The following is a 20,094-nucleotide window of genomic DNA, read 5'->3' as shown; positions in this document are numbered from 1 at the left end:
ATGAAAGTATCGTTGCCCACGCCAGAAGAACCAGAGAATTGTAAACACTGTGTCTCGACAGAAATGAATGTTGGCTTAAGCAGGGTAACAGAGGGTTGACAGGGCGAGTTGGCCGTGCGCGTAGAGGCGCGCGGCTGTGAGCTTGCATCCGGGAGATAGTAGGTTCGAATCCCACTATCGGCAGCCCTGAAGATGGTTTTCCGTGGTTTCCCATTTTCTCACCAGGCAAATGCTGGGGCTGTACCTTAATTAAGGCCACGGCCGCTTCCTTCCAACTCCTAGGCCTTTCCTATCCCATCGTCGCCATAAGACCTATCTGTGTCGGTGCGACGTAAAGCCCCTAGCACAAAAAAAAAACAGAGGGTTGAACTGGGAATGGAACAGTGAAACACTGACGACCAAGCGTCAAAGCCGCGTAGTACATTTAAAACTCCAGTGATCACAAAATCATCGCAGCTACTCACCTGAAAGAGTGTATCCTACGCTTTGGTGGTGGGCGCATGCGCTTTGTAGGCCATTGCGTGAGCGGCCTCGTCGGTAAGCCCCAGGTTCCGACCCCAGCCTGCACTGTACGAGTCCATAGGATGATGCTCGGAGGACGTGTGAGAGTGACTGTGATGTGGGTGAGCTATCACCTCGTAGCTTACGTAACGTTGTTGACTGAAGAGCTTCTTCAGCCAGAGGATGGCACCGAGGAGGAAAGCGATCTTACTCAGGATGAGAGCCTTGCCCACCAGAAGAGCCAAGGCCTTGAAGGCGATTCCACCGATCAGACCTAGTTTCATGATAGCAGCGGCCAGCAGAGGTCCGAAGTTGTTCTTCTTGCGAGCTGAAACACACAATCAGAAAAATGATCACTCTGAACAACAGAGGTTTCAAGTAACAGCCCACCTACGAATTAACGTAAGGCGTAAAATTTTAAGAACGGTGAAATGTTTGAACATCTCTTATCTCCGTTTCTTATTGAAAGTGTGTGTGGGGGGGGGGGGGTAGTTATAACTTGTCGCAAGTCATATTTCAGGCTCGAGTGGATGGTCTCAGTGAAAAAGAAAAGAGGAGAACAACGTAGCTGGACAAGGACTAGACAAGAGTTCGATCAGAAGAATGGAAATATTAGATGTGCCAGTCTAGCTTGAGCAAGCGGGGAGAGGGGACGTGTAGCGTAGTGCGTGCCGTGAAGTATGGTGGGAGTTGAACAGTACCGGGCCGCCATCAGGAGGTGGCAGTGGAAGCAGGGGAAGAATTATAAGAATGGTATGGAGAAAAAAGAAGAGTTGGGAAAGATGGGTGGATTGGTACTGGTGGCAGCAGTGATAGCTATGCTTCTGGTCATTGGGGGAAGGGGGTGAAAATGAACCCTGGCCCGAATACCAGTGGCAATTTCAGCTGGAAATACTAGATGTGCTCTAAACAGATCTGAAGTTGCCAGATTGGTAGCCAGCATCAGGGAAACCTGACAAGGTACATAGAAGAAGTTAATACACACCCTGTGTGTGTGAATGAGGAGATGTGCACTGCAAATGCAGTCGAACATAAACCACAAGAATTGGCCACATGCGGCTAAAATCACTAACTGAAGGTCCAAGAAATGGACATGAAATGTAAGTTTACATAACATGTACGTCCTTAATCATGACTTCATAATAACATACAGTACTTTATGGTCACTCAACCCGATGTTCCGGTATTTTATGGCTTACCGGTATTTCACTCATTCCGATAGATAGATAGATAGATAGATAGATAGATAGATAGATAGATAGATAGATAGATAGATAGATAGATAGATAGATAGATAGATAGATAGATAGATAGATAGATAGATAGATAGATAGATGAATAGTAAAGGCCATCTCACCAATTTTCAAACAAGGAGAGTTCAGTTCCCTTACAGGTGTACTTGAAAGAAATTACATGAAGCAGGAATTGGCGTTGAAATTATACCTGAAATATATTCGAAAATTTTGATGCTCTTATGAAATAATTGGCCAAAGTTTACAGTGGCCAGTAATAAACAATGTTTTGCGGAACAAATATTCCCGGATTGTTGACATCTCCGAAAATCATCAAATGAAGCCAGACGTTAAAGCATTATTATTATTATTATTATTATTATTATTATTATTATTATTATTATTATTATTATTATTATTATTATTATTATTATTATTATTATTATTATTATTATTATTATTATTATTATGCTGAACAGATTATCACTATAAAATTAATACTGACATACTATACAAAACCAAACAATCCTACATTAATAACAGTTGTTGGCTTTTAGAAGGCATATGATTGTATAGATAGACAATCAATTTTTAAAAGTTTACGGAATTGTGGACTCCATCCAAAATTAATTAAACTGATAGAACATAATCAAATTAACACCAAATTAAAAGTAAAGTTTAGAGGAGACGCTTCTGAACCATTTTTGATTACAAGAGGTTTAAGACAGGAAACTGTTTATCACAATTGTGCATTAGAACATACAATGAGGGAAAGGTACAAGCTCAACCCCAAGAACATAAAAATTGGAAATTCCAAACAAAATTTTTGTTTGAACTGTTTAGGATTTGCTGATGACCTTGCTCTATTGTCCAACAATATTCAGAAAACTCGATATCAAATTCAATATCTACAAGAAATAGCACGAATATCCTTCAAAAATCTGAGATCATGTTTACAGATAAACCTCTTGTAAGTAAAATAAGAATTGATGGATAAGAATTTAAACGTGCTGATAAATTTAAGTATTCAGTAGAAATTATAATCTTAATGAGAAAGCAGCTTGGCATGACAGAATAACTAAATTAAACAAAGTAAATTATATTACCAAGACTACATACAACAAAAAAGACGCTTATCGATAGCAGCAAAATAAAGACATTATAAACGTCGCAGAGTCAGAAATAACAAATGCTAGTGAAACCATTTTTAAAGCTACTAATACAGATGAAATAGACAAAGTACTTAAGACAGAAATAAGAATAATTACAACATACATAAATAAACAATATCAAGTTAATAGTCAATGGAAGATAGTATCATACAAAAGAGTTTAAAAGGAAATTGAATCGGTATTGATCACGATTGGGATAAAACGTATATCAATCTTTGGACATCTCATCCGAACACCTGACACCAGAATTAGCGGAAGAATAACTAAAATTTACGGAATAGCTAGACCAAAATTAAATGGATTGAGGAAATTAAGGATGAACCGAGCAGGTGACCGTGAGGTTAGGGTCGCGCTGCTGGAAACTTGTATTCGGGAGATAGTGGGTTCGAACTCCACTGTCGGCAACCCTGAAGGTGGTTTCCGTGGTTTCCCATTTTCACACCAGGTAAATTCTGGTGCTGTACCTTGGTTAAGGCGACGGTCGTTTCCTTCCTCCTACTAGCCATTTCCTATCGCATCGTCGTCATAAGACCTATCTGTGTCGGTGCAGAGTAAAGCAAATTGTAAAAAAGTTAAGGCTGATATTAAAGAAATACAAACAACAAAAATTTATCATAAAACAAAACAGACAATATTAAGATACACACACACCAGGCTACAAACCAAGAACAATATAAGGTCTAAGGTGTTTTCAATTGAAGAAAGGAAGGCAGCATCTCTCAGAATAAAGAAATATTTGGCTGATAAGAAATCAAAAATTCCTTTGTATAATTGACTAGATTGGTCCAATGTAGGCCATAAAATTTAAAATAAAATAATTATTCTTATCATCGTTCAGAAATGTTCAGGTGTCTTCGGTGTTCGGTTACCTTAGGCGGGATTACTATCCAAGCCTAAGGTCTATTGAATGTCAGATTTTCTAGAAGTTTTCTGGAGCTTGGAAAGTAAAGTCGATCAGGTATGTGGCCTTTGGTGCCTTTTCTTGTTGTCAATCTATATCTTCCTACTCCAGTACTCATTCCATATCTATAATATACAGTTCAAAAAATTAGGGGAACATGTTTTGTAATGTGAAAGTAAATTTGATAGATGGGGTTCCAACGGTCGTGCAACATAGGTACTCAGGGTATGTCAAATCGAAGTCATACTCCATCTGAAGGCGTAACCATGCATTAAACTGTCAGGTGACCCCTCAAAACAAAGTGAATAGCGGTGCGTCCGTGTGTCGTTGTGAAGTACACAGACTACTGCGGTCATTTGAGCACGTTGTACGTCAACCAGCACATCCCATGAGACATCTTAACGAGGTTCAAGTCGCAAGGGCCATCACTTTGATCTATGAAGGATGGACTTTTCGTCGTGTTGCTGTGGATCTCAATGTATCTCCGTCAGTTATTCACCGCTTGTTTGATCGCTACAATGAGATAGGCCAGTTCACTAGGAGGGTTGGACAACGTCGTGGACGCATGACAACCCCACAGGATGACCAATATCTGACCATCTGTGCGTTGTGGCGTCATTCAGCAACTGCCAGAGAACTGCAACGAAACCTCAGGAGGGTCACTGGAGTTATTGTGTCTGACCAGACAGTAAGGAACAGGTTAAGAGAAGTGTCCTGATGACCCAGACGTCCTGTTCGAGTGCCCCGTTTACGCAGCGACATCGCGCAGCTCGCCTTCTGTTTGCCCGCACCCACGCCAACTGGCAACTTCGCCAATGGAGACCTGTGTTGTTCACAGACGAGTCCAGATTTCCCCTGACACAGCGTGATGAACGTCAACATGTATGAAGATGCCGTGGTGAGCAGTACATGCCAAATGTTGTCCAGGAAGGCGGCCAATTCGGACAAGGTTCTGTGATAGTGTACGGTGGCATCAGTTTTGATGGCCATACGGATCTTGTCGTCGTCCGTGGTAATCTTACCGCTGCGGGGTACATCGAGCAGATACTGCTACAGCATGTGTTGGTTGCTGCATACGGTGTTGGCCCTGAATTCGTACTCGTGCACGACAGTACCAGGGCTCATGTACAGTAGCACGCATCACCAGAGCTGTCTTGCGAGAATGGACATTCAAGAAATGGAATGGCCAGCAGTGAGCCCCGACCGTAATCCCTTCGAGTATGTGTGGGATAGACTTGACAGAAGTGTTCGTGGACGTCCTGTTCCAATACAGACTCTCCAAGACCTCGAACAGGCTCTCATTGAAGAATGGAACCTGATACCGTAACATGACGTCTATTGACTTATACGGAGCAAACTGTGATAAATGCTCGTGGAGGATATACACCATACTGAAGCTCTCCAACTGTGATTAAAATAATCCACCCTGGAGGACTGTAATCACTTTGTTTTCACCCCTATTTGGACATTTCCATTTATGTTCTGAAAATGAACTCGAATCCATCGATGCTCTTTTGAGGTTTAGTTGGTAATGTACCTGGGTGTGAGGTATTGTTTTGTGGAGCATGGCTTACGTTCAAAAACATGTTCCCATAATTATTTGAATTGTGTAGTAAACCTGTTCCAGATGGTGTCTGAAGCAGGGGTGTATGCTAATTATTATTGTTCTTCTTCTTGCGGTCCGGCCTTCTAAGGACCACGTTACAATTTAAATTCTTCCTCCTTACTTGTTCTTTCCTTTTCTTTCAGTATTCTTTCATTGTTTCACTGTGCTTCTTTTTCCTGTCTTCAATTCACTTTGTGCCTGTTTTCTTTTCCTTCCTCCCTTGGAATCCTTCCATTTGTAAGACTTTCTTCCTAAAATATTTCTTTCCAATAATTGTTCTTCTCGTATGTTTTTCCTTTCTAGGTCTTTCTTGACTTCTTGAATCCAGGTGGTAGTTGATTTCTTTTCCCAAAGGTGCTTGAAGATTCGTTTAGTTAGTCTATTGTCATCCATTCAGTAAATGTGTCCAAGAAATAGCAATCTCCTTTTTCTTATTGTTTCTGATATGTTTTCTATGTTCTGGTAAATTTCATTGTTGCTTCTTAATTTCCAAAACTCTGCAATTCTTAGAGGACCTAATATTTTCCTTATAATTCTTTTTCTAATATTTCTAATTTATCAAGCTTAGCAGATTTTTCTAAACCATTGTCTTGAATTGTCTCACCCAAATATTTGAATTTCTTTACCTTTTCTATTTGACCAATATCCGTTACCAAAAACTTTGGGGCACTTTTTATATTCGTCAAAAATTTTGTTTTCTCGGCAGAGAATCTCAAGCCTGTCTTGTTGGCTGTCTTTTCAAGGAGATTGACTTGCATTGCTGCATCTGTGAGGCTTTCTGAAAGTATGGCAAAGTCATCTGCAAATGCTAGGCAATTTATTGCAACACCTTTGTTCTTCTTCCCCAGCATGAGTGGCAATATTTTGGATTCTTTCAGTTTTTCATTCCAAATTCTTACAATTTTCTCCATGACACAATTGAAAAGGAGTGGAGATAGACCATCGCCCTGCCTAACACCTGTATTTATTTTGAAAGGTCGAGATATTTCACCCATTAATTTTAGTTTCGAGATAGTGTCTGTAAGTGTTTCACGAATTAGGTTTGCCAATTTAGTCTTAACTCCAAAGTCACGGATTACTTCATCTAGGGTTTCCCTATCAACAGAGTCAAAAGCTTTTTTAAAGTCAATAAATGTTACAACTATGTCTTTGGAGTTTATTAATCTGTGTCGAATTATAGATTTCAGGTTGAAAATCTGTTCGGAGCAAGATCTTCCCTCTCTAAATCCACCTTGATTGTTATTATCATTGTTATTATTATTATTATTATTATTGTGCGCTCAGCTGTGGCCTGTGTGGAAACCCAGTAATTGATGGGCAGGTGGTTTAGCTCTTTCAAGTGCACTCAGCCTTCATCTCGGCAGCCTTGTCCGTGACTCAATGTTCCCCGAGGCGCGTTTTGCATAACAGAGGTCGTCCGGAAGTTCAAGGCGAAGGAAATTCCTCTGTTTCTTGACAGGTTCATTTTCGAGCCCATGTAAACAAGGCTACAGAATACATAATAAACAAGATCAAGTGACACGGTCATAACATAAAGTACGTTTCACTGTCTACAACGTGGTATCCAGTTCACCTGATTTACATGCATAATGGATGGTTAGTACTCATTTATGTGTCATATTAACAAAGTCATCACTCTGACAGAATGTTGTTAGTATCAAGAGAGTGCTTGTCTCTCCGTGTTTGATTTCTATTCTAAATGGGATGAAAAGTAAGGTTATAAGCTTCACTAAGAGGAAAAGTTCTCTCAGTTTTAATAATTATTGTGTTGATGGAGTGACAGTACCTCATGGAAAACACTGTAAATACCTGAGTTTCATGGCCTGTACGGAGACGATTTTGCTAAGTAACAATGTAAAGGAGAGGACGTATTAGACTCTGGTAAGACCCCAATTAGAGTACAGTTCCAGTGTATGAGAGCCTCACCAGGACTACTTGATACGAGAACAGGAAAAGATCGAAATGAAAGCAGCACGATATGTTCTGAGTGGTGAAGCGACAAAGGAGTAGTGTTGCAAACTTTGGGCTGGGAAGACTTGGGAGTAAGGAGACGAGATGCTGGACTATGTTGTATGTTTCAAGCTGTCAGTGGTGAGATGGCGTGAAATGACATTAGTAGACGAATAACCTTGAGCGGAGTTTTTAAAATTAGGAAAGTTCATAATATGAAGATAAAGTTGAAATTCAAGAGGACAAAGGTGCTCAAATACCTCAGCCTCGTGTCGGTAGACTTACTGGCACGTAAAAGAACTCCTGCGGGACTAAATTTTGGCACCTCGGCGTCTCCGAAAACCGTAAAAGTAGTTTGTGGGACGTAAAGCAAATAACATTATCATTTGCTATTGCGTGTTTCTGTGATGGTTGGTAGTGTGGTATGACGTCTGAATATGAAGAGGAAGTGTTGGAACAAACATAAACACCCAGTCCCCGAGCTAGAAGGTTATTCAGGCGCGATTAGAATCCCTGACCCTGTCGGGAATCTAACTCAGCCTGGGTTAATATATTAAGCCTCTAAGAAAAAGAAAAACGGAAAGAAAGAGGAATAACAAGATACCATGGCAGTCCAGGTAGGCAAATTCAAAAGTTTTTACGTATAAGATGAAACTGTCGAGAGTAAGAATCTACAAAACGGACAAACTGCAACTCGCAAGCCATTCAAAGAGATCGAGAATGGTAGAAGGAAGCAGATGAGTGTAATTCTGTCGTTTTGTTGAACAAATAGGAATAGGTTACATCAGCAAAACCACCGATCATAGTGGAGTAATTGGTTACTATTACCAAATGCTGTCGTTCCTCCCCTGAAGGGGGAGGCGGGCCTCTTAGACGGTGACACCGTATCCCAGGCCGGGAGATTTGTGTCGGAGAAGGTAGAGCGTTGGCGGCCGTGGCCTATACTAGAAACTGTCCGGGCAGTCACGTTAGTGCAGGAGAATGGAAAACCACGGTAAACCATTCTCAGGACAGCCGATGGTGAGGACCAGCTCCTCTCCGTTTCGCGAATACAGAGGCGTAGAACCACGGTAGTGCTGTGGCCACACCTCCTCTGCTCGGTTGACAGGTCGGAGTGCAAAGCTGTCGGACCACGGACCAGCCGTGGCCTCTTGTGGGCCGTGACCCACTCTGCATCCGCCGACCCAATCGATTAGACGTTGTCGAGTTCTTTCACCTCTAAGGATGGTGTCACTTAAAGGTGTTTAAATGAGACTGCGCTGTGTCGTTCACTTCTAACACTTTACAGAGACAAATTAACTGCTCCCCTGATATGTGAACATTTTCGCGATGTTAGATTTACTGAGAGTACCTTAACGGCTTCACGCATTCTTCTTTTCTACTTGTCCAGTCAACTCTAGTTCTCTTTCTCCCCCCCCCCCCCCCCGGACAGTATTAGGTTCGCGAGGAATAAGAAATCATCCATTTCGGTTTGATTCCCTCCTCAATCATCTTCGAAGTGGTTTTCCGTGGTTTCCCACTTCTGCTCCAGGAAAATGCCGGGATGGTACCTAACTTAAGGCCATGGCCGCTTTCTTCCCTCTTCCTTGTCTATCCCTTCCAATCTTCTCATCCCCTTACAAGGCCTCTGTTCAGCATAACAGGTGAGACCACAGGGTGAGGTACTGGTTCTCTTCCACCGTTGTATTTCTGATCCAACGTCTCACTCTCCAGGACACTGCCGTTGAGGTGGTAGAGCTGGTATCCCTCGCTGAGTCCTTGTGAAAACCAACTCTTGAGGGTAAATAGATTAAGAAAGAAAGAAAGAAAGAAAGAAAGAAAGAAAGAAAGAAAGAAAGAATCAAACAAACAAACAAACAAACAAACAAAAAACAAAGAAAAACACGACCAAGTAGAAAATAAGTCGCGCATTGTTTTCTATAACAGTCGTAAATGATGCTGTCTAACAGAGGCCATTTAACTGTAAATATTGTTTATGATCCTCTCCACTTGTATTATGAAATTAGGTCTGACTCGTGTTCACAAGTAAGCCAGCTTGATGAGGAGTTACCGACATGAGTGTGTTCCTAATAAGTACTGGCTTCTTCAAATGAGACGACCTCAAGGTGCACGCTATCACTAGCACATCATTTTCGTAATGATGACGACTGGTCTTGTAACAGAGAATTATTATAGGCTACACCTGGACCCTTATTTTCTCGGCTTCAGGGCTCACAATCATCATTCTAATACAAATTTTCTTATGCCCAGGTCTTCCATGCCTAAACCTAGACTTGACCTTGTTAATCAGTGTTTCAAATGAAATGGTAGGCTGTGTATGTTTAAGTTGCTAAGATATTCTGAGAGTGCTCGATAAATACACTCAGTGAATTCGAATCTCTGTGCAACAAAACGAATGCAGTGAGATCGCAGTTGGTATTCTGTAAGAAAGAGGTGAGGAAATAGTCTTAACATCGGTCTGCTTTAGAACGACTCTGCTGTATAGGAGTGAAAGATGGGTGGACACACAAATACAAAAGTTGTAACTATGGACATGTCAGCTGCGAAAATGATTGCTGGTTCAAGTAGATGGGAACTATGGTAGAAGGATAGACTGCTGGCAATGAGCTGGCTGTGTGTATAAACCGGTTTCGATGGCAAGGTTATGCGAGGTGAATGGAGATGGTAAATTACCATGGAGAATAATGGTCTCGGTAAGAAAAAGGGACGGTAAGACAAGAAATTGGCTTATGGCTGTTAGTGCCGGGAGTGTCCGAGGACATGTTTCGCTCGCCAGGTGCAGGTCTTTTTATTTGACTCCTGTAGGCGACCTGCGCGTCGTGATGAAGATGAAATGATGATGAAGACGACACATACACCCAGCCATCGTGCCAGCGAAATTAACCCATGATGGTTAAAATTCCCGGCCCTACCGGGAATTGAACTCAGGACCCCTGTGGCCAAAGGCCAGCACGCTAACCATTTAGCCATCGAGCCGGGCGGTAAGGCAAAGATAGGTCGACACAGTTTGGAATGATATCGTGGTAATAGCTTCTTTGGTTCAAATTACGACGAAGGTCATTTCGGCAGCCAACCATGGTCTGGATTTTCATTGGATTTGTGCGCCTTCCCGGTATTGACATCATTATGACTCTTTGCCTTCAGACGTACGCGACGTTTGACGTTAACTTTAATACAGGTATCACACATGGGGAAAGAAGCATTCAACCAGATTCCACAACAGAATCCTCATTGCCCAGAGAGTATACTGAAGAAGTGCAAGAAAATAGTTGACAGTATCAAAGTTCTTACAGCAGTATGGGAGACTTAAAAAGAGTGTTTCAACCGCAGATGACCGCTAATGAGTTAATCGTGGCAGAGTTCATTGCAACTAATTCCTGGAAGCAAACCTGTCAACCTGCCCTCCAAACCGTTGATATCTGCCCTGACCACAAGGAAATCAAATGATACTGCCCGTACTCAGGAAGTGCACTGTCCACGGCAGGTAATCAGATACTTTCCACAAGTGGGAAAGAATACTATTTACTAAATGTGACCATCAATCTGACAGGGAAACCACCCACCATGTAACAAAAGGCTCTTAAGACTACAGAGGGAAATGGTCACATTTTTCCATGGCAACCGATCAAGCAGTCTAATTTGTTTGCGATAACTTTAACATTTCATACCCTTAAAAATGCTGCATTTGTATTTTATTTTATAATTATTCTTTCCTTGATATCTCAAACTGTGATCGTATGCCATAACTAAATAATAACGTTCTTCAGCTTATCCGAGGTATTTCTGGAGTCGCTGGAAACACCTGCCTAAAAAGCTAGATTCCCTTTTGACACCACATGGTTTTTAGGTGAAAATTTCAACCTCGGTCGATCAGGTAGAAAGCCAGCAGGTAAGCCACAACGTAATGACGACATCCTAAAGTCATAAGTGGAGGAAGTGTGTCGGGTTAGAGGGAAACACTTATCAAGAATAACACTACACTGAGGTGATGTACTTGTTGATCCCGAGGGCTGTGCAAGCTTAGGGTTACTCATGCTGGATTGACTTCGTGTACAGCCAGACTGACAAGGTGTTCCGCGAGTTGCCTGAGAGGTGTATGTGCTCTTTCGTTTTTCATTTCTATTTCTTTCATTTCAATCCTAACCTCCTAAATTTTTATTTCTCTTGCCGTATAGCCAGGCTCTCTGCCTTGGGTAGTGGGTGGGGGCGGTAGAATAACATCCAGGTATTGCCTGTCTGTCGTATGAGGCCACTAAGAAGGGCCCCAGTGGCTCTTAACTTGGGTGCGTGGGTTGGCAACGACGAGGCCATAGCTGTGTCCTGGCATTGCTTCCACTTACTTGTGACAAGCTCCTCACTCTCATTTATCCAATCCGACTTCCCTTGCACAACGCTTGCTCTTTTCCGACTCCGACGATATTAGGTTCGAGGGCTACGGAGACGTTCATTTTCGCGCCCTTCTTGGCCCTAGTGTTTCTTTAGCCGATATCTTCATTTTTGAAGTGTCGGACCCCTTCCATTTGTTTTCCTTCTGATTAGTGTTCGTAGAGGTTAGTTGCCTAGTTGTACTTCCTCTTAAAACAGTAATCACTATCGCCACCACCTGATGTGCCTTTTGTCTCTCCTGCTATCACTATTTCCTCTAGATAGCGCTACTATTGAAGTTCACAGCTTACTACTGAGCTATGCATTCAATGAAATTCAGTGAAGGAAAGAGGGAAGGAAAAATGTTGTAAACTTTGGGCTGGTAAGACTTGGAAATAAGGAGACGAGATGCTCGACTAAGTGGTATGTTCCGAGCTGTCAGTGGAGAGATGGTGTGTAATTATAATTACATTAGTAGACGAATAGGCTTCAATGGAGCTTTTAAACGTAGAAAAGAATTCAAGAAAAGAAATTTGGGCAAATATTCATTTATAGGACGAGGAGTAAGGGATTGGAATATTTTATCAAGGAAAATGTTCATTAAATTTCCAAATTGTTTGAAAATATTTAAATATTTAAGAAAAGTGCTAGTTGCTTTACGCCGCACCGACACAGATATATCTTATGGCGACGATGGGAGAGGAAAGGGCTAGGACTGGGAAGGAAGCAGCCGTGGCCTTAATTAAGGTACAGCCCCAGCATTTGCCTGGTGTGGAAATGTGAAACCACGGAAAACCATCTTCAGGGCTGCCGACAGTGGAGTTCGAACTTACTATCACCCGAATACTGGGTACTGACCGCACTTAAGCGACAGCACCTATCGAGCTCGGTATTTAAGAAAAGACTTGTTAAACAATATTGATAGGGAATCTGGCACGTGGGCTACAGCTCTAAATGCAGATCAATGGTGATTGAGCAAAGAAAACAAGTCGTGAAGAGGAATATCCGCTCTCGTAACGTAGCCTATTTTCAATGGCAAATGATGTACAGAAAGTAGTTCTGGGCGTGCTCGTGAACTTGGCTGCTAGTATGTTCCAAATAAATACAGGTTTCACCAAATTACATGCCCGTCAGCAGCAAGACTGACCAGGTCGCACATGTGGAGCAAGTTCCCTTTTTGTGGCGTCTGATCGTATTTCAGAGCCACGTACCACGTAGTAAACAGGGCGCGGTCCAGTCTAGTAAAACCTGTATTGACTACATCTTAGAACACAGCTCTTTATGCATCAAAGACTCTGTTAAAGAAGATACCTGAATCATCATCTAACACTTCGTTCAATATTAGCCAAATAATCATATTCTCTATATCTATATACTAAAGTGAAACCCCTCTAATTTGGACACCCACGGTTCGTTAAAAATGTGTCTATTGTAGTAGGGTGTCCAATCTACGGGGTGGGTGTACAGTACTTCAAAAGTACACTAATACTGCCGGAAATGAAAAGTATGAGCTATTGTGTACTTTATACACAATAAAATCAGTGGTTCTTTGAATTGAATTTCAAGCCTGCTAATTAAAAGAAGCTCTACAGTATTGTCCTGTGTTTTATTTTGCAAATTGTACTATACAGTACTCATCCGTTAACCGGGCAAGTTGGCCGTGCGGTTAGGGGCCCACAGATGTGAGCTTACATCCGGTAGATAGTGGGTTCGAACCCCCGGTGTCGGTAGGCCTGAAGATGGTTTTCCGTGGTTTCCCATTTTCACACCAGGAAAATGATGGAACTGTACCTTAATTAAGGCCACGGCCGCTTCCATCCCACTCCAAGGCCTCTCATATCCCATCGTCGCCATAATACCTCTCTGCGTCGGTGTGACGTCAAGCAAACAATAAGAAGAAGAAGATCGTACATACTGTCTATAACACCGAGTTGTAAGACACACATACTGTACACGTGCGGGCCACCTTAATTTAATCACTTAAATCCTTGCTCATAAAGCCGTACGAAGAACCGGCACTTTAGCTAGTATTTACTAAAATCGTCCGGCCTCTTGGTTGAATGTTCAGCGTTCGACCTTCGTTTGAGACGGTCCCGCGTTCGAAGGCTGACAGTGTCTGGTTAATTCCTCAGACTGGAGGACTTGGTTATTATGTGTGTCGCTCCCTTTCAAACATGCAACACACCGCACTATCAATAATCACATCCCTCCACATTGGTTACCATCAGGAATGGCATTCTGCCGTAAAACTGGTCGACAGAGTTCGCACCCACGATCCCACCACAGAGTGGCTAAAGTGACGTAAGAAGAATATCTCCTCATTACCCACGGTGGAAGATAAATGTACCTTCACGAGGCTACGTAGGTCGAGTGTTCGGCACAACTGGAAGGATATGGGTTCCATTCCCCTCAGGAAAAGGAAAAGATTACAAACATGGCTTTCAATTCTCGAAAGAACCCTGGCCACGAGATTTACCTAGCCCACACACTTAGTGCCGAGCGTTTACCTTTCACTATTTCAGAAACCTTCAGATCATGTTGAGTGCTCGACGCGAAGGCGGGTTGTATCCCCAAAATCTCCACCTGTCGTAGATAGCGTAGGCATCACTGGACTAGGAAAATGAGGAGTGGGATTCTTTCCCTTTGCTTTCCTCACTGAGCCAGAAGGTACTATCACATACCAGTCTGTGAAGCCTACTGTCCATCCGACACTTTCACACCATTCATGATAGGGACTTCGTACCTCAATCAGTTTCACGTTGCAAAAGCCAAGGTTGAACCTCAGACAAATGAAAGAAACTGATTTTATTTCCAGTCCACAAAAACTTTCTGACTAACTGTGTTAGACATGTTTGCGAAATTACTAACAGGTTTGGCCGAGCGAGGTGGCCATGCGGTTAGGATCGCTTAGCTGTAAGCTTGCATATGGATATGGTGGGTTTGAATTCCACCGTCGGTAGCCCTGAAGATGGTTCTTGTTTCTCCATGGCTTCCCATTTTCATACCAGGCAAATGCTGGGGCTGTATCTCAACTAAGGCCACTGCCGCTACCTTCCCAATCCTGGCCTTTTCCTATCCCATCGTCGCCATAAGACCTATCTGTGTCCGTGCGACGTAAAGCAAATTTTAAAAACTTAGTTGTTGTTATCATTATTATTAGTATTATTATTCAGGTTTATTGAGATTTATCTGGCAAAGAGTGATGGTAACCTTCAACTTTCGAGTTATTACTTGTCCTTTAATTTTTGATCCAAAATATAAAAGAAATAATACTTGTTATACAATTCACAGAAAAATTAAGTTGCTAAACAGTATTTAGTATTTCATAAGTTTAATGCATCATCATCAAGTATAAAAAAAATCATCGCGAACTTCATGATGTAGCCTATAAATTCACATTACAAGATTTCGTCCGGTAACTGACGATCTCCTGAAGCAACTAATTCTTTTTCATATTCCTCTTATAGTAGATGAAGAGGAACACAAATACCCAGTCCCCTATAAATAGTTAAAGTCCACAGAGTGGCCGGGAACCGAACCCTTGACCTCTGAACCGAAGGTAAGTCAAGGAGCTGGACTCAAGATGCAACTAATGATGCAGATAAAATACAACTTCCATTAATCGTTTGAATTGGTAAACGCATGCCCGCAAGTCGCTGCAGGGCGTCAATGCGAGAGACTTGCATGGAAGCCACGCGGCATTATTGTTGACTAACTATAACGAACGGTTAGGCGAAAAATTAGGATTAATTGTACCATTTACGAGAGATTAGCAACAGCAGATCGCTATGAAAGTTTCTGGTTGCTGTCGGTTATTTAGAGAAAGACCAATATACGCTATCAGCTGTGAGATTTTGGTTCATTTATGTTTATTTCTACTGCCACGACTTGATAAATACAATACTTAGACATTGGGTATGAGATGAAGTCATTAATTATTTTTGTCCATCAGATGTTAAATTGTTGACAGGAGGTGGTGGTGATTTCTGTTTTGTACAACTTGGCAACCATCCTCTATTAACATTAATCAGAGGGAAAATGGAACAGGTTCGAACCTTCGAAGAATGAAATCATCGGAAAAAGAAAGGGGACGGTCACGAAGGGAGTGGAAATGAAGGACTCTCTAGGCCTCGTAAACCCAATAACGAACCCGGAAAAGGACACGAGCCGACCAAGGGAAGTCGGAAAGGAACATGAAAGTGAGGAGCCTATCAAAAGTAAGTGTCAGAAATGCCAGATTCAGCTAGAGAATGTGGTCGCCAAACCACCCTCAAAAGTTGAAAGCCCCTGATCCCCCTCTTAGTTGCCTCTTACGATACGCAGAGGTTGCAGTGGACGTCATTCAACCGCCCCCACCCACATGGGTAGAACATTGTTGACAGGTAAAAAAAAAATCCCTTTGCAAAAATCAAATAATCATAAATATGTCTCTCGGTCATGGCATCCATCAACCGCTGCTAATTTAAGATGCCCACCAGCCATAAGACAAAGCCTGCACGGTTGCTAGGTAACATTGTCTGGCTATGTAGATAACATTGTCTGGCTATCCATCCATACCTTACACCACCGCCTACACGGTTGCTAGGTAACATTGTCCGGCTATCCATCCATACCTTACATCACAGCCTCCACGGTGGCTAGATAACATTGTCTAGCTATCCATCCATACCTTACATTACAGCCTCCACGGTGGCTAGATAACATTGTCCGGCTATCCATCCATAACTTACATCACAGCCTCCACGGTGGCTAGATAACATTGTCTGACTGTCCATTCATACCTTACACCACCGCCTACACGGTTGCTAGGTAACATTTCCGGCTATCCATCCGTACCTTACATCACAGCCTACACGGTGGCTAGATAAAATTGTCTGGCTATCCATCCATACCTTACACCACCGCCTGCACGGTTGCTAGGTAGCATTGTCTGGCCATCCATCCATACCTTATACTGTTTCAGTACCTGCACGGTTGCTAGGTAAAACTGTCCGACCATCCACCCATACATTATATCACTGCCTGCACGGCTGCTACGGTTACACTTCCGTCACACATTTTATCACGTTAAGTTACACAAATTTTCGGATGACACTCAGCCATAAAACGTATTTATGTGAAAAATTTATGTATATTACCACGTACCTCTTCAAAAGTTATGCTCGCTATATAACGAAGAAAAATCTGCAGAACCACCTATCGACAGAGGTTTAATTAAGATTCTATTGCAATGGTGTTGGTGAAGGTTGTTGTTGTTGTTGTTGTTATTTTAAAGGGTGAAACTTCAAGATTATCATCCCGTATAATATAAATAGAAGGAGAAACAGGAATAACAAACAAACAAGAATGCAGTTTTGCGTGTCTTTTGATATCGTGATAATAGTCACGGAATGTCCAGATTTATGTGGAGTCACAACTACAGCATCCTAACGTTTCATTTTAATAATTCAGCATTCCTTAGTCGGGATTTGAACCACAAGCGGCTTGATGAGAGACAGATGATGACGCCACTCAACTATCCGGTGTTCGAACCCTCCACGAATGTAATATAGGCTAAAATTTAATGGAAATGTCAACGTGAGTGAGAGCAAGCCACTCGGAGGTGGAGCCCTGGTTTCCTCAGCCCATGTTGGTGCGCTGATGGAATTTGAAGGTGCTCAAATACGCCATCCTCGGCGTTACAGAACTTCCGCGGGGCAAAATTTCCGGCAGCTTGGCACCTCCGAGAACTTCATTAGTACACAGTAGGCCGCGGAATGAATAACATGCGTAGAACAGGTGCTGAACTATACGGGTAGGACCGAAATGAGATGAAAGGACGAGTTTGGCAGAACTAAGTATCAGCAGAGCCGAATGTATCAGAAAACCTCTGATTCACAAGTTACGCTCGGCGTCTCCGGAAACTGTAAAATGTAGTCAGTGGGACGTTAAGTCAGTAACATTATTATTATTATTATTATTATTATTATTATTATTATTATTATTATTATTATTATTATTATTATTATTATTATTATAGTTTTGTTACTGTAGTACTTCACATTTGGAATGTTTGCTCCCGTATACCAGCTGTTCTACCGTTCTTCAATCAATCAATCAATAAATCAATCAATCAATCAATCAATCAATCAATCAAGCATCGCCAGTGATCTGCAATTAGGGCAGTCGCCCACGTGGCAGATTCCCTATTGATTGTTTCCGTGTAATTCTATAATTTCAAAGAGTTGAAAATTTATCGAACCTCTCCTTTAGTAAATCATTCCAATCATTAAATCCTTTTCCTATAAAAGACTATATGCCTTAATTAGTCTCTTGAATTCCAACTTTATCTTCATATTGTGATCTTTCCTACTTTTAAGTACACCACTCAAACTTATTCGTCTACTAATGTCATTTCACGCCATCTCTGCAATGACAGCTCGGAACATACCGCTTAGTCGAGCAGCTCATTTCCTCACTCCGAAATCTTCCCATCCCATAGTTTGCAACGTTTCCGTAACACTAATCACCCAGAACCAATAGTGATGTTTTCCTTAGGATTTTTTCCAGTTCTCGAATGAAGTAATCTTGGTGATGATCCTATAGACTGGAAACATACTCTATTTTTTTTTTTTGGTTTTTCCAATGACTCATATACGCTCTTCTTTACATGCTTCTATCGCTTCAACAGATATCTATCCCGCTATCGGGTGTACATCAACCGTCTCTTAGAGCAATCGTGCCGTCACCTACAAAGGCATTGACAGTTATACTGTAGTATTCACGACAAATTCACTCTTCATTAAATTCACACACAATTACATCACGTTCCAATAAAACAGTCTCGAAGTTAAATGATACGTGCAGATAGATAGATACAAATAGATTGTTAAATTAGATAGATAGAAACAAATAAATAGATAGATAGATACATAGATTTTTTGTTTTACGTCGCAGCGACACAGGTAGGTCTTATGGCGATGATGGGATAGGAAAGACTTAGGAGTGGGAACGAAGCAGCCGTGGCCTTAATTAAGGTACAATCCCAGAATGTGCCTGGTGTGAAAATGGTAAACCACGAAAAACCTCTTTCAGAGCTGCCGACAGTGGGGATCGAACCCACTATCTCCAGGATCCAAAGATAGATAGACAGATATATTAATTAATTAGATAGATAGATAGATAGATAGATAGATAGATAGATAGATAGATAGATAGATAGATAGATAGATAGATAGATAGATAGATAGATAGATAGATAGATAGATAGGTTTTAAAACTTCGCTTACCTGTTCCAAGAGCTCTGCCGGCTTTGATTGACATGCCCAGGTTGAGAGTGCCCTCGTCGTCTGGACTAGCAGATAAGACGACGTCAGCCTCGGGGAAGACGCTCCATCGCAGACTGCGGCTACGAACGAAAGCCCACAACTTGTCTGTGATAAACTGGCTCAAGTCTGTCACACCGTCCTCTTCGTCTTCGTCGCCGATGCCTCTTCCGGTCACCTCGCGGAACTCCTCCACAACAGCGGAAGTCTGGCGTATTTCAAGTCCATCAGCCACTTGAATGGAGGCTTTCTTCAGGAGCTTGTTCATGTAAGTCACCATCTTCAACATAATACACGAGGAAATTTCCCGAGCACTGCATTTCGTGTTCAGTTTCTGTATTAAAGCTGCTTCTCGCTCGCTGGGTGTCTGGATGTTATTATTGGCCTCGTTATCATCATTATCCATATTTCTAGCAACTCTTTCAGGTTCAGGAGAAGTAACTTTATCCTTTTCTGCTCCTTCATCCTTCATTACTGGTGCCTCACTTATTTTCTCCACAGTTACTTTCTCTTCAATTTTAGGGACAACGGACCCTTCATTTTCTTCTTTCTTCACATCCTGCATTACTTGCGCCTCGCTTATTTTCTCCACAGTTACTTTCTCTTCAGTTTTAGGGACAACGGACGCTCCATTGTCTTCTTTCTTCACCTCCAGTACAGGTTGCTCCCCCGAAGAAATAACAATGACAGGTATTTTACCCTCCTCCTGAGACACTTCTTTGATTCGAACATCACTGACAGTCGGCGACTCCGCAGATAGTGGCCCGCACTGCGCCCGCAAGGCAAGAAGAAACACTAAGACAAACTTGAGACTGTTTCTCAGCATTTTGTCTTCACTGTTAATACACACCAAAACGGACCTGAGTTTATGTATTAATGCTGCAAATGTACGCGAGAACCCAGCTTTTATGCGAGGTAGGGGAGGGGAACTAGGAAGAGCTGATCAGGGGGAGGGAGATGTTGAAACCGGTACGAATGGCTGGTCCCACTAAGCCAGAGAGCAGGTCGGCCTAATGTTGCGTAAGTGTGTGTGTGTGTGATATGTGTCGCGAACATACTGGGC

The 20,094-nt window shown here is 42.1% G+C and overlaps 1 protein-coding gene across 1 annotated transcript; it reads right to left on the bottom strand.

The window, feature by feature from the left end:
- Positions 1 to 470: 470 nt before the first annotated feature.
- Positions 471 to 19,857, bottom strand: Osi3 (Osiris 3). The gene is made up of 2 exons (XM_068228749.1): positions 18,987 to 19,857; positions 471 to 829 (listed from the first exon to the last, which is right to left on the bottom strand). The coding sequence occupies exons 1-2, from the start codon at positions 19,855 to 19,857 to the stop codon at positions 480 to 482; spliced, it is 1,221 nt and encodes a 406-aa protein (XP_068084850.1). The 3' UTR covers positions 471 to 479.
- Between the last annotated feature and the right edge of the window lie 237 nt (positions 19,858 to 20,094).

The sequence above is a fragment of the Anabrus simplex genome, chromosome 7, assembly GCF_040414725.1.
Source record: "Anabrus simplex isolate iqAnaSimp1 chromosome 7, ASM4041472v1, whole genome shotgun sequence".
Classification (NCBI taxonomy): Eukaryota; Metazoa; Arthropoda; class Insecta; order Orthoptera; family Tettigoniidae; genus Anabrus; species Anabrus simplex.
This window is presented reverse-complemented; position numbering and strand designations above follow the sequence as displayed.